The 13,454-nt window shown below is 68.4% G+C and overlaps 2 protein-coding genes and 1 long non-coding RNA gene across 7 annotated transcripts; all 3 read right to left on the bottom strand.

The window, feature by feature from the left end:
- Positions 1-52: 52 nt before the first annotated feature.
- Positions 53-2,642, bottom strand: LOC128801057 (uncharacterized). Its single transcript, XR_008435124.1, has 4 exons — positions 2,203-2,642; positions 2,033-2,126; positions 1,496-1,605; positions 53-286 (listed from the first exon to the last, which is right to left on the bottom strand). It is a non-coding gene; the product is annotated as an uncharacterized LOC128801057 (long non-coding RNA).
- A 114-nt stretch (positions 2,643-2,756) lies between these two features.
- C28H8orf58 (chromosome 28 C8orf58 homolog) lies at positions 2,757-6,053 on the bottom strand. The gene is made up of 5 exons (XM_053966689.1): positions 5,987-6,053; positions 3,517-4,139; positions 3,339-3,426; positions 3,050-3,153; positions 2,757-2,972 (listed from the first exon to the last, which is right to left on the bottom strand). The coding sequence occupies exons 1-5, from the start codon at positions 6,036-6,038 to the stop codon at positions 2,889-2,891; spliced, it is 951 nt and encodes a 316-aa protein (XP_053822664.1). The 5' UTR covers positions 6,039-6,053; the 3' UTR covers positions 2,757-2,888.
- A 1,001-nt stretch (positions 6,054-7,054) lies between these two features.
- PDLIM2 (PDZ and LIM domain 2) lies at positions 7,055-13,290 on the bottom strand. 5 transcript variants are annotated; one of them, XM_053966686.1, is made up of 10 exons: positions 13,214-13,290; positions 11,652-11,757; positions 11,116-11,267; positions 10,695-10,764; positions 10,521-10,612; positions 10,382-10,427; positions 8,641-8,792; positions 8,210-8,355; positions 8,028-8,133; positions 7,055-7,566 (listed from the first exon to the last, which is right to left on the bottom strand). In XM_053966686.1, exons 2-10 carry the CDS (start codon positions 11,742-11,744, stop codon positions 7,371-7,373), a joined length of 1,053 nt encoding a protein of 350 aa, XP_053822661.1. In that variant the 5' UTR covers positions 11,745-11,757; positions 13,214-13,290; the 3' UTR covers positions 7,055-7,370. The 5 variants fall into 5 exon arrangements, with proteins under 5 accessions (XP_053822661.1, XP_053822662.1, XP_053822663.1 ...); XM_053966687.1 differs by lacking the exon at positions 13,214-13,290 and adding an exon at positions 12,896-13,131; XM_053966688.1 differs by lacking the exon at positions 13,214-13,290 and adding an exon at positions 12,180-12,564.
- Between the last annotated feature and the right edge of the window lie 164 nt (positions 13,291-13,454).

Raw genomic sequence — 13,454 nt, 5'->3', positions numbered from 1 at the left:
GGAGGAAACGGCCTCAGAGCACGAGGAATGGAGTTTTCCAGTACAACAGAGGCAATTTCGGCCTGAGCTGGCGCCTTTAAGGATAAGAGGATGCCTGGGGTGAGCAGGTGCTGCTTGGGATAAGGGGTTGGAAGCCCACCCTGGTGAGGTTCTGGTGGAGATGATGACATCCCTTCTCTGCCTTGGGGTGGCACGAGGCTCCCGCTGCTCCAGGTGAGGGCACACGGCTCCAGACACCAGGGAAACCATCACCACCTCTTCCCTCCAGGACCTGGGTCTGGCAAACCTGCACGAGACAGGGAACGGCGCTCAGGGGTGTCCTGGGAAGCCCAGCAGGAAATGGGGATGGAACCCCTCAAACCAAACCTTCCCTTCCCAGCTGGTACAAAGGGGATGGAACAGAGCTGTGAGAATGCTGGTGGCTGTCCCCAGTGCAGGGACACAGCGAGGTCCCCCCAAGAGCATCCTGTGCAAGGCTCCTCCCCAGCTCCCAGCATGGAGAACCTCATCCCTCCCTCTCTCCTTGGCTGTTCCTTCCCAACCACATCACATGCCAGGCCAGGTTTAAGCAAAATAAACCCAGTTGCCACGGTTACCCAGAGCAGGGATGCTAAATATACAGAATATAGATATTTATATATGTATTGAACTGCCACGCACAGAGCCCGTGAGCCTGAGCAAGGGACACGCTCCCCCACGGGATCTGAGCCCTGCAGACCTCGCTGTGGCTCCCAAATGGGCAAAGATCCCTCTGTGGCCTGGATTCCTGCCCAGACTCAAGCCCCCCTGGGCTCACCTGAACCCACCTGGTGGCTTTGTCTACGTCACTGTCACCTTGTGTGGCACAACCAGACCTCCCTGGCCACCTCGTCCCCAGCATCCCACCTCTCCTGCACTCAGAGCATCCACAAATCCCAGCTCCTGCTCCCTGCCATCAGCTCCTCAGGAGAGGGATGTCACCCATGGAAACTTAAACCCAGGCGTTCCCAGGGATTCACTCTGCCTACTCTCCGCAGTGGTTGGGGAGGAGAATTCCATCTTTTATAGTAAAAAGTGGATAATTACCGGGTTTTGCACCACCCACAAGATCCCAGCGTTAATAGGGAGAGCTGGCAGGAAGGGAAAACTCACTCTACGACGAGGAATGTGCTCAGCCTCGGTGGCTGAGGCACCCCTGGGTGAGGTTCATCAGCACTCAGCTCCCTCCAGGAGCAGAGGGAAGGGAAGGATCCCCAAGAGGATCCCTGAGTGGCAGTGGAGCCATCCCAGCATGGGGAGCATTCCCTGCTGATGAGCAAATCTTCCTCCTTTTTCCTCCCCACCAGGAATTCTGGTGGCATTGCAGCAATCCCGACTGTCCCCCTTCCTCCCCAAATCCCCTCAGGACAGGTTTAGCAGATGCCAGCCCACCACCCATCCCAAGGACTTTCCTCACAAATGGGATGAATTAACCCTGTCCAGGCCTTCCAACACCAGCGCACATCTGGATCCACACCTTGATTTTCCTTGTCAGGTGCTCGGGAGCTTCACCTTGCTCCAGGTGCTTCAGGGGTGCTGGGTTGGGACAGAGAGGCTCAGACCTCCCTCCTCCTCCTCACCTGGGCCCTGGAAGGAGAATCAGCATCCCCTGGACCAGCCTCAGCAATTTCCCTGGGATCAGCCACTGGGATTCAGCCGGGGTCCCGGGTGAGGGGGAAGATGGAGGTGGCAGAGGGGCAGCAGGAGAGGGGGTGCCCAGACCCCCAGCCCGCACTGGGAACACCCAGCCGGGTCCTTCCCCCACCTCCTCGAGCCCTTCCCCATTGCTCCTCACCCCGGGGGGCTCAGGAGAGCAGAGGGGGGCAGATGGGAAGGGGTTTGATGTTGGAAAGCGGGGGGACAAGGATAAAACACACACACCCCCTCCAGCTGTGCTCCAAAAACCCTTCAGCACCCCCGATCAGGCTGTGACCCAGCCGGGGGGCGCTGCCAGGGACCCCCTGTCCCCCCAGGCCCTGCCATGAGGGTGGACACGGCGGGGACGAGCACTCACGGTTCCCGGGGAGGAGCGGTGGGATGCAGGACGCTGCAGTTCCAGGGATGTCCCCAGGGCGGCCGGGTGCCGGGAGGCGCTGCGGGATTCACCGCTGGGAAGGAAAAAAACTCCAAGTGACGGTAGGAAATCGGCAGGAAAGGGGGGGAAAGGGAGAGATAACGGGATACCTGATGGGAGAGCGCCGGGCCGGGGCTCGGGGCAGCATCTTCCTCACCTGCGGCACCGGCCCGTCCCGCGCAGAGCTGGTGACACCAGGAGGGGCTCCAGCAGCGCCAAAACAGCATCGAATCCCCTGCTCACCCTCCTCCTCTACACCCCAAACTGGGGGGCCCCCCCCGAGAAAGCAGCGATGCTCCCGGGAGCATCATCCCCGCCATGGCGGGGACCCCCGGCGCCCCCTCCCCACCAAACCCCCGCGGAGCAGCCCGGGGGGAGGTTTGGGGGGAGGGAGCCAGGCAGCGGGACTCCCCCACCCCCAGGCAGCGGGACCCCTCCGGAGCCTGCCCCGGGCTGGGCGGGGAGGGGGCTCGGGGGAGACCCAGGGGAGGGGGGCTCGGGAGCCGCTTGGACCGTCCGTGGCTCCGGGCCCGGTGGGACAAAAGGGGCGGAAAAGCCGTCGGAAGTGATGCGGCGGTGACGCGCCCTCGCGTGACGTCACGCCGGGGTTAGGGGTGTGACGTCACGGCGCGCCAGCAAGCACCTCGCTAAGAGCAGCCTGTTTATCAGCAAAAAGACTTTATTGGGGGAAACAAAAAGAGGTGAAGGGGGTGCGCCACGCCGGGGGCCGGCCCCGGGCTGGCGTGACGTCATAGGGTGAGGTGTGACGCAGTTCCTCCATCCAGGTGTGGCGGTCCTACCTGCACCGGCCACCCCGCAGGGAGCGGCGGGTCAGGCGGGTGAGCAGCACCTTCACCCGGCCCCAGTGCGAGCGCCCGTCCTGCCGGGAGAGGCGGGGGTCAGCGGGGGGGACCCGAGGGGGGACCCCGCCACTCCCCGACGCCCCCCCGGCTGTACCTTGTCCGGTGCCGGGACACCCGCCCCGCCCTCGGAGGGGTCCAGCAGGCTGGGGGAGCTGACCGAGTGTCCCCAGAGCCTCCGGCACGGCCCAGGCTCGGCTGCTGCGAGGGGGGAACAAAGCTGGTCAAGCCTGAGGGCCGGGGGAGCATCGTGCTGCCATCCCACATGCTGCCCCCTCCTCACCTGGCGCCATCCCGCCCCACGGCAGCACCGCTGCTGCCATTCCCGCATCCCCCGGCGCTCAGCTGGCTCCAGGTGCCATCATTCCCCAGCCCACCCCGCTCACCTGGCGCCTGGCTGTCCGAGCAGGAGCGCGGCCGGAACCCCTCAGCCCTCCACCTGCCCAAATCCTGCCTCGGAGGCTGCCGGCTGGGCTGCGGGCGAGGAGAGGACAGGCAGGGTGTGAGCTGGGACCCCCACACCCCCCTCCCCTCCCCTCGAATCCCCCTCCTCCTGGCCCTCACCAGGGTGGCCGGGCGGGCGCAGCGGGCTCCGGCCGCCTGCTGCCGGAGGGCGCGGTTGTCCTGCTGCAGCCGCGCCAGGCGCTCCAGCATCTGGCACACGTGCTCCAGGTAGCGCAGCCCCTGCCCCGACACCTGGGGGTCCCCAGGCGGCCGAGCCGCCGCAGCCGCAGCCGCCGCCGCCCCCTCGGTCTCCTCGGGGTCCCGCGGGGGCTCTGCCAGGTCGGCGGCGCTGGCGCTGCGCCGGCTGAGCTGGCGCGGGCAGCGCTGCCTCCTGCTCCGCTGCGCTGCCTGCAGCAGCCTCCTGCTGGCCGAGCGGCTCCGGGGTGTCCGGGGGGGCTCCTCCTCTCCGGGGGGCTTCTCCGCCGGGAAGCCGTCCAGGGAGAAGCTGCTCTCGGAGCCCAGCGGGGTGGAGGGCGAGTGCTCGTTGCTGGCCATCTCCACGCCGGAATCCTCGGACTCGGACTTGAGGAACCTCCCGCCGGCCGGGGGGCTGCTGGGGGGCTGCGGGGGCGATCCCCGGGTGCTCATTCCCCGCGGGGGCTGCCGCGGGCTGTCCTGCAGCCGGCGGTAGACGCTGGCGGAGGTGCGCACGATGCAGCTCTCGGCCGACTCCCAGGGACCATCTGCGGGGGAAGGGAGGACGGGTGGGCTCAACTGGGGGGTCCTTGGGCAGAAAACTGAGTGCCCGCCACCCCTCCAAAGCCCCCCGAGCCCCCTACAGCAGCTCCAGCCGTGCCCAAGGCTGCTCTGCCCCCTGCCCAGCAGCTGGGAATACTCTCCCACAACTCCAGTGTGTTGTTGCTACTCCCCAAAAACACAGCCCCGGCCTCCACCATCCTCCTCCTCCCAAGCTGATCTGCTGGGGGGACACCCACGGCCCCCACCCTGACCTGGGCAGGGCTTTTGAGCCGGTTTTTTCCTGTATCCCACTCCAGCACGGTGCCAGCACCCCAGGACACAGCACGGCCGTGGGATCCCGGATCTGGGATGGCTCCAGGGACCACCAGCTCCTCACACTTGTCTCCATAGGATGGGTGGCATCGCCAGCCGGGATGTGCCCCCCAGCACCCCGCAGCTCCAGGTGGGATTGTGGTGCATCCATGGCAAGGTCTCGGCATTCCTTGCCCAGCACTCCCTTCCCAGCCAGGCCGCGGGCTCAGGGAGGCGGCAGCGGAGCTTTGGCACCTCCTGCGGGCTGCCCACCCCCAAAGCCCCGCTCGGGGGCTTGACCCCCCCCTCGAACGCACTCACAGCAGCTGAACCTCCTCTTCCAGACGGCGCGGGAGCCACCCCACATCGCCGAGAGCCAGAGCCGAGTGCCGGGCGCGCGTCCCGGCGCTCCCTTTTATAGCCACCCCAGCCGGCGACGGGCCCTGTATCCAGAGGCACCTCATTACAGGACCGGTTCCCAACTGGTTCCTCGCAGGGTTTGGGATCGGCGATACTGGCTGGGCCAGTGGTTAAGGACTCCCTTCCCACCCCAGCTGGGAAGGCGAGAGGGTTGTTTGGGCGCCGGCAGGCAGCCAGGTGCCGCCTGCATCCCTCCGAACTCCAGAAAACTCACGGCTCCAGCGTGGGCTGAATTCACCGGCCGGGGCTCCCCGTGCTCCCAAATTCCTGCCCCTCCTGCAGCCACACCACTCACCGTGCATCCCTCGGGGGCTGCAGAGGCCGAGGGGAGCCGGGAAGTCGCGGCCAGCCCCGGGACAATCCGGCCCTTCAGTGGGATTGAATCCCAGCAATGCCGGGGAGCAGCCCGTCCGCCCCAGCAGGATTGAATCCCAGGAATTCCGGGGGGCAGCCCCTCCACCGCAGCTCCGTGGCTGCTGCCAGCATCCCAGTGCAATCCCACACGCTGCAATTCCACAGGCTCCAGGTCCCCACGTGCCAAGGGGCCGCTTCTCCCGCCACCACGGGGGCGTCACCGGAGCCCCACCGGCGTGGGGGGCACCGGCAGGGCGAGAAGGGGTGTGGGGGGTCCCCATCAGCTCCTCCTGGGGGTGCCCCCCGCGTTGGCAGCTCAGTCCCCAGACGCTGCTGCTGGAGGGGTCCCGGCACAGCCGGAGCTGTGGCACACACGGAAATGAGCCCTGGGGTTTGGGGACCCCCACACCGCATTTGGGGACAGGCACCGGCCCATCAGCCCAAACATGGGAAGGGAAAACCTGAATTCCCAGCGCTGCCGGTAGCCTGGGCCCCTCCCAGCAGAGAGTGGGATGAAAACCAGGGCTCCAGGAACCCCCTTTAGCACAAATTGGGCGTTGTAGTGAACCCCCAGGTTCCTTCTCAAGCACAAACACAAATTAGGGTTCCAGGGACCCCAGGTTCCCTCTCCAGCACAGACACCTCAAAGCAGAGATCCCTGAGGATCCCCTCCAGCATGATCCTGGCAGGCTGGAGACCCCGAGGGAACCCCCAGCCCAGGCCAGACGCGGGGAGGGCCCCACAGCCGCAGGGGCCACCGACTCACCGAGGTCACCACGGAGTGGCTGCACCGTGAAGGCTCCGCGGCGGCGCAGCATCCTCGGGATGTACCGGGAGCGAGGGGGTAAAACCGGGAATAGGGAACGGGGAGCCGGGAGCCGGGCAGGGAGCACCGGGAGCCGGGCAGGGAGGGCGGGGGCTGCTCCTCCGCTGCTTTATGGGGCAGGGCCGGGGGGCGGCACAGCCCCGGGGCGGGGCGGGGGTGGGGGGGCCGCCCCCTGCCCGGGCAGCCCCCAGCCCCAGCTGTGTTATCCCAGGAGGGCTCAAAGCGTTTATTCCTCTTTGTCCCGTGTGGAGAGGGCAGGAGAAGGGCAGGACCATCATCATCATCATCATCCCTCCCCGGGTGTCACAGAGCCGCGGAATGGTTGGGTTGGGAAGGGACCTTAAAGCCCACCCAGTGTCACCCCTGCCATGGGCACGTTCCACCATCCCAGGCTGCTCCCAGCCCCGTCCGACCTGGCCTTGGACACTTCCAGGGATCCGGGGGCAGCCCCAGCTGCTCTGGGATGATTAATTGGGAGTTCGATGGTGAGAGGTCCATGACCGAGCCCGGGGCTCACGGGAGGCTGTGGCACACCCCAGACAGACCCCGGTGAGACCCCAGGCAGGAGCGGAGCGCGGGGTCCCGGCTGTCCCTGCTGCAGAGGGGCAGGGCAAGGGACAGGTCTCTCCCAGGCCGCTGATAACAGCAAAGCCCAGATAACAGCAAAGCCATCTCCGTGCACGCGGGCACGGAGGGCGGGGAGCGGCGATAAGAGCACCTGGAGCAGGACAAAGGCCTCGGCCAACAGCCCCCAATAAACCCGGACACCTCCCAGGGAGGCCGGGAGCAGGGAGGGGCCGTCCAGCCCTGCGGGCAGCCCTGACCTTCCCGGGAGCAGGACAAGGAGCGGCACCGGAGCATCAGGACCCCCACCCCGGGTGCAGGCAGGGGGGCTGAGGGGTCTGGGGGGTCCCTGTCCGCACCCCATGTTTGGGGTAGAACCCTCCTTCCCCCTGCCCTGGGGTGCCGGCACAGAGCAGACACGGCAGTGGAGCAAATATATATTATATTTAAAGAGAATCTGCTTTAATTCCTCGGAGAAGCCCTTTGCAGTCAGTGCACAAGCCGTGCCAGCCCCCCTCCGGTACCCAAGTGCTCAAGCGACCCCCACCCCCAATGTCCCCAGGCTGAGAACTCACCCAGCTCATCACACACACCCACAAAGGGGGCGGCTGCACCACATCCCCCCCCGCAAATCCCATCCATCCCCAGCCTGGCAGCGACCTCAGCCCCCCAGCCCAGCCCTACCGCAGTGGGGTGGGACAGCCCTGGGGGCACGGGGGATGCTGGGGTGACCCCACCGCGCGGCGCCGGTGGCCGGGGCTCAGGAGCGGGGGGACACGGGGCGGGGCACGGGCCCCCCCGGGGGTCCCTGGTAGCGCAGGCGGGCGTGTTTCTCGCAGAACAGCTCGTCCCCCACCCAGAAGTGGCCGCGCATCTTCAGGCTGAGGCCGCAGTCGGCGCAGGTGTAGCAGGACGGGTGCCGGTAGCGGCCGTCCTGGATCCGCACCGCCTGTGTCCTGGGGGTGTGGGGACAGGGGGTCAGCCGAGCCACTCCGTGCGTCCCCGGGCTCCCCTCCCACCCGGGCTCAGCCCCATCGCGGCCCTGGAGCGATGCCAGGGATGGATCCTGTCCTGGCCCCCCTCACACCCCAGGACCGCCCCCGTTTTCACCCTGAAGGAGCAATGGCAAGGATGGATTCTGCCCTGGGGCCCCCGGGCCCCCAGCCCCATTCCCACCCCATAATCAGCCCCATTTTAACCCCTCCGGCAGTGACAGCTGGGGTGGATTCTGCCCCGGGACCTGCCCCACCCACATCCAGGATTATTTTATCCCCGCCGGGAGCAATGTCAGGGACAGATCCTGCCCCGGGCCACCCCCGCACTTGAGAGCAGCCCCTTTTTGGCTTTGCCAGGAGGGATGGCAGGGGCGGACCCGGCCCCGGGACCCCCCCCCCCCCAGGCCCCCAGCCCCACTCACGCGATGCTGCTCCCGCACTTCTCACAGACGTGCAGCTTCTGCACCCCGGCCACGGGCTTGCGGGCACCGGCCGAGAGCCGGCTGGGGAAGGGGGCTGCGGGGCCTCCTGGGGGGGACACGAGGCCATCAGGGTCCTGCAACCCCCGTGCCAGACCTCCCACCGCCCTCCGTGCCCCCCTCACCTCCTTCCTCATCCTCCAGAGCCTCCTGGAGCAGGCGGAAGGTGCTGGATTGCCGCGGGGCCGCCCGCAGCTCCCGGTTCTCCTGCAGCATCTTGTAGACCTCCGAGTCCTCCTCCAAGCGCCTCATGGCCGGCTCCGAGCCCTGGCTGCGGGGCGCAGCCCGAGGGGAGATTTTGGGGGGGGGATCCCAGCACCCGGATTCCAGGATCCACCCGGCTGCACCCCACAGCCTGTCCTCCACCTGCTCCCTCCACCCTGGGAGCTGCCCCAGCCTGCCCGGCCCTCCCATGGCCCCACCTGCCTACAGGTGAGTTAACCCTTTCCACGGGCTCCCTCAGCACCCATGGGTGACAAACCGGCGTGGGGACATGGGGCTGGGGGCTTCCCTGCCGCGGGGTCCCCCTCCCCACAGCCCCCAGCCCGCTCCGTACCTGTGGCAGGTGCTGGGAGAGGGGGAGGAGAGGCGCCTCTCCCTGAGGGTTGCCCAGGGGTTTTGGGGGGCTCCGAGCTCCGGTGAGGGTGGGCGGGGGGGTGGAGGCAGGACGGGTCCCTGGGAGCTGCTCTGGCGGCTCAGGCGTCGCTCCTGCCAGGGGGAGAAGTGAGGGATGTCCTGGGGGGGGGGGCTGGGCTGGGGTGGGGCGCTGCAGCAGCACCCCAGAATGGCCTGAGGGTGCCCACAGACCCTCCCTCTCCCCCCAGGCACCCCAAGGACGCCCGGACCAGGCCCAGGAGCCTTCCCCAAGCCCAGGTCTCCAGAGGGATGCAGGGAAGCTCCGTGGGGCAGCTGCTTCTCCTTCCCAGCCAGGCTGGGGTCAGTGGGACCCCCCAGAGGGGCCAGGGCAGCACCCCCACCCCATAACCCAGCGCCTGCGCCCATCCCCTCCCCTCCATCTGCTCCTGCTTAGCGGCCCCGGCGAGGCTGGGAAGCGGAACCCTGGATAAGTGGAAGCCGATGTTCCCGGGAGCAGCTGCCACGCAGATGGGAATGAATCCCCGCGGGACCCCGCGGTGGGCACCGGGACCCCCTGCCTGGACCCGTGGAGAGGAAAGGGGCAGCGCCGAGGCTCCGTGGGGTCACGAAGGATGAGCTAAAATTAGGCACGGGAGGAGCCGGGGCTTGGCCTCATCCCTGGCAGCATCCAGCGCCAGCCCGGCCTGGGATGCGAGGAGGAGTGGGATGGATCCAAGGGCAGCCATCCCCTCACCGCCCCTGGAGCACGGGGGCTTGGCTGGGGGCTCCGGGCACGGCATCCTCATGTCCCCAGCCCTGTGGCGGAGCTGGGAGGGACCCTCCGGGGCAGGGATGGACCCTGAGGGACAGGGAGGGACCCTTCGGAGCCGGCACCAAAGCAAACAAGGAGCTGGGGAGGAAGGAGGGAGCGGGCGGCCGGAGGAGCCAAGGGGCGGCCGGGGCTGCGGCCAAAGGCAGCTGGGAAGGGCCGCGCTCGGGGCCGCGGCGCTTCCCAATTTGGGCTTGAAAAACAAGAAAAAGAGAAAGCGGGGAGGGAGGAAAGGAGGGAGACGCCAAGCCCGGAGCCAGCGGCTGCCCGCAGGGAGGATGGGGCAGCCGCGGGCACCCTGGGACTGAGCTCGGGGGTGGAGGAAGCATCCAGCCCCCGGGCATCTCGAGCCCACTGCCGGCGCATCCCGATCCCATTCCCGGTGTCCCACCGCGGCGGGGGTGCGCCGGGCCGCGGGTCCCTGCCCGGCCAACACCCCAGTGCCCCGGGCTGGCGGGAGCGGGGCTGGGCCTTCCCAAACTGGTTTGGCCTCCCCAGGCTGGCGCCGCTGCCAAGAGGAGCAAAACATCCCTGGGCAGGTGCGGCGGTGCCCGCGGGGCCGCGGGTGCTGCCAGCGCGGCGGGGAGGGGACACCGGCGGCACCCACGGGGAGCCGGAGGGACAGCGGGGCTGGGCAGTGACGTGGCCGTGGGGGTGCAGAGGGAGTGGTTTGGGGGCTCAGAGTGAAGTGGTTTGGGGGCTCAAGGGGGGAAGGTTTAGCATTGCAAAGGGGCAAGGTTTGGTGGTTCAAAAGCAGGGTGGTTTGGGGCTTAAAAAGGGGATGGTTTGGGGGTTCAGAGTGCGATGGTTTTCGGGTTCAAAGGGTTTTGGTGTACCAATGGCCCCCCAGCATCTCTGCCTGGCCCCTGCAGCCCCCCAGCTCCTTGCTCACCTGGCAGAGGCTGGGACAGGTGAACTCCTGCTCCAAGGGCTGTGAGCTGGGGGAGAGAATGGAGACATCAGGGGGGTCCCTGGCCCGCCCCAGACCCCTCCTCACCCCCAGCCCCACACACAGCCCAGTGCAGCCTTACCTGGCACTGCCAGGCGGGTGGGTGAGGGATGCCAGGCTGGGATCGAGAGTTCTCAGGGCACTTTGGCTCTCACTCCGCATCCACAGCGTGTCCTGGGGAGGGGAGGGTGACACCAGCAGCTGCCACCAGCGCTGGCTGGGGGGCCGGGGTGTGCGGGGGCTGCCCGGGGCTCACCTGGAAGCGCGTGGCCAACCTCTCCGGCGAGGTGTCCCCGTTGGTGTGGCTGGGAGATGGCGCCGGGGACCTGAGGGCCAAAGGAGAGCAGCAGGGTTTGGGATCTGCCCCAGGAGCCCAAAACCGCTGTGCACACAGCACGGTGTGACCCTTCCCTGCAGCCCCGGGAGCCGCAGAGAGGCAGCAGCTGGGTCCCCAACTGGGACCAGTTGGCCAGGTAACGGCTGCCAGCGCTGCCTTGGCCTCGTTAGCACCCGACTCCTTAATTAGAGAGCCGGGACGGGCTCTCGCGGGGATGGCACCGCCCCAAGAGTCACCGGGGGTGGGGAAGCAAGTGACACACACGTGGCCGGGGACCCCAGCCCGCGTGCAGACACCGCTGGCAGCCAGGGCCAGGTGTCCGGGCTGCCCCAGCACCCACCTCTCCACCTCCAGCCGGAGCTGCCCGGGGCTCTGCTTGATCTTGTTCTGCGCCTCCACGTTGAGCATCTCAGCCGTGCTCTCCCCATTGATGGTGACAATGACATCCCCCGGCCGCAGGTCACCCGTGGCCGCCTTCCCGTGCTCCGTCACCTCCGTGGAGAAGGGGACATGGGAGTGACTGGCCGGTGACCCCCCCCCGTGCAGTGCAGCATCCCCCGTGCAGCCCCCACCCCTGAACCCCACCCTGCTGGGATGCTCCCACCCGCTGGAATCTCCAGGGCCCTGCCAGAACAGCACCAGACCCTCTGCCAGGAGGGGACCACGGCCTTGGAAACAACGCCCGGAAATTTGGCACAGCCCAGCCCAGCCCAGGGGCCACAGGAGCCCCCCCTGCCCGCCGTCGCCCGCCGTGGGCCGTTCCCACGGAGCAGGATCCCCCAAGGACAGCAAACAGGATCCGCTCCCCGGAGCAGCCCGGCCCGCCCGGAGCCCCGGCGGCCCTCCCCGGGCCGAGGGACACGTGGGGGCTCCTACCTTGGAGACGGTGATGGGTTTCCCGAAATCTCTTCCGCCGGAGATGCGGAAGCCCCACGGGGCCGGGCCGGGCAGTGTCACTGTCACCGGCATGGCAGCGGCGGCTCTGGGTGGGCAGGAGCGAGGTGTCAGCGATCCCGGGCGCCGAGGGGATGAGGCAGAGGGGAGCCCCCCTCCTCCTACCCACAGACCACACAACGTGGGCCTCCCTGTCCCCGCTGCACCCTGAGGGTCCCCAGCGCCGGCAGCGCTTTCCTTCCGGGGAGGGGACCCAGGTCCTCGCAGGGTGTCACCAGCCACCGCTGCTTCCTCTTGTCCCCCAAGGCTGGTGGCTTCCTCCCCCGGGGCCAGGGGGTCCCAGGCACCCGGCGGTGCAGCTGAGACAGCCAAGGTCGTTCCCAGGAGCTGGAGCAAGGCAGGAAATCGGTGACGCCTTGGCAGCAAGGCCAGCGCTGTGGCCTGGCAGAGCCGAGCCAGTGGGGTTTGGAGGGGAGGATGTGGCAGCGAGGGACGGGTTCTGCTGCTCACCACAGCAGGATCCGACACCCAGCGAGGACAGCAGCCCCAGACCTTCATCCCACAGCAAATCCACACCGGTAAGGGACGCTGAGGATCCCCCGGGGGTGGCACGGGGTCCCCATGGCACCCCGGTGAGCGGCGCAGCCCTTGGCTCCGATGGGATGGGTGGGAATAGGCAGCCGCATCCCCTAAATCCACACCAGATCCCATCCCACCCATCCCACCACAGCCTGGGAGAGCTGGGCAGCCCATCTGGAACCGGGCACCCCGTCCGGCACCGGGCACCCCATCCTCAGCCGCCGGGAATGTTAAAAATCCCAAGAGCACAAAGAGGGGCTTGAGAGGCTGCCCGGAAGAATTTCCTGGGCTGGGCTTCCAGCGCCGGGAAGAAACCCCAAACCCCCTCCCCATGCCCAGCCCCACTCAGCATCCCTGGGCAGTGAGGGCTGCCAGCCCGGGGACCCCCATACCCAGCTGGGCACCCACCCCAGACTCCCCACCAGCCCTGCACCTCTTCTCCGGACCCTGCACCCCTTCTTTAGACCCTGTCCCCCACCTCTCCCTTATGTCCCCTTCTCCTGCACCCCTCCTCCATCCCTGCACCCCTTCTCCAGTCCCTGCACCACCCCTTCGTGTCCTGCACCCCTTCTCCATCCCTGTCTCCGGCTCTGTCCGTGCTCCCCTTCTCCACCCCCTGCTCCCCTCCTCGGCCCCCCGCACCCCACCTGTGTCCCCGCTCTCTCCCGGCTCTGTCCCCGCCGCACAGCGATGTCTTTGTGCCCGCGGCGACTGGCGGTGCCGCCTGGCACCCGCGGGGCGAGCGGCGGGGACGGGCGATGCCAGGAGGCGCGGGGACGTGGGGACACAGGGACTTGGCACTCGCGAGGATCCGGGGACGTGGGGACTTGGGGAAACAGTGGCGGGACTTGCCCGCGCATCCCTCTCCACCCCCGGGCACCGGGACCCCCGACGGACGGACACCCCCGACAGCCGCAGCCGGCGCCCCCCACTCCCCCGTGCCCCCCGCACCCCCGCGCACTCACCGGGGCGGCCGAGCCGGGCGGCCCCGCGGGGCTGCGGAGCCGAGCGCGGCCCCGGGACGGCGCCGCCTCCTCGGGAGGAGCCGGGCCGGGCCGGGCTGCGGGCACGGCCCCCCCCGACGGGGCGCACGGCGGCGGCCGGGCCCGCCCCGGCTCGGAGCGGGACCGCCCGTGGGCGTGGGGGGATCCCCGCGGCCCCACGCAGCGTCCTGCCGCCGCTCCCCGCCCCACAGCTCCGGTGGGA

Source organism: Vidua chalybeata, chromosome 28 (assembly GCF_026979565.1).
Source record: "Vidua chalybeata isolate OUT-0048 chromosome 28, bVidCha1 merged haplotype, whole genome shotgun sequence".
NCBI classification, from domain to species: domain Eukaryota; kingdom Metazoa; phylum Chordata; class Aves; order Passeriformes; family Viduidae; genus Vidua; species Vidua chalybeata.
This window is presented reverse-complemented; position numbering and strand designations above follow the sequence as displayed.

Coding starts and splice junctions, on each gene's coding strand:
- C28H8orf58 (XM_053966689.1), bottom strand. CDS start 6,038: ATGCTGCGCCGCCGCGGAGCCTTCACGGTGCAGCCACTCCGTGGTGAC. Junction 4,140..5,986: donor GCCACTCCGTGGTGACCTCG/GTGAGTCGGTGG, acceptor CTTCCCCCGCAG/ATGGTCCCTGGGAGTCGGCC. Junction 3,427..3,516: donor GCGCCCGCCCGGCCACCCTG/GTGAGGGCCAGG, acceptor CCTCGCCCGCAG/CCCAGCCGGCAGCCTCCGAG.
- PDLIM2 (XM_053966684.1), bottom strand. CDS start 12,422: ATGGGCTGCCCAGCTCTCCCAGGCTGTGGTGGGATGGGTGGGATGGGA. Junction 11,268..11,651: donor AACCCATCACCGTCTCCAAG/GTAGGAGCCCCC, acceptor TTCTCCACGGAG/GTGACGGAGCACGGGAAGGC. Junction 10,613..10,694: donor GGTTGGCCACGCGCTTCCAG/GTGAGCCCCGGG, acceptor TCCCCTCCCCAG/GACACGCTGTGGATGCGGAG.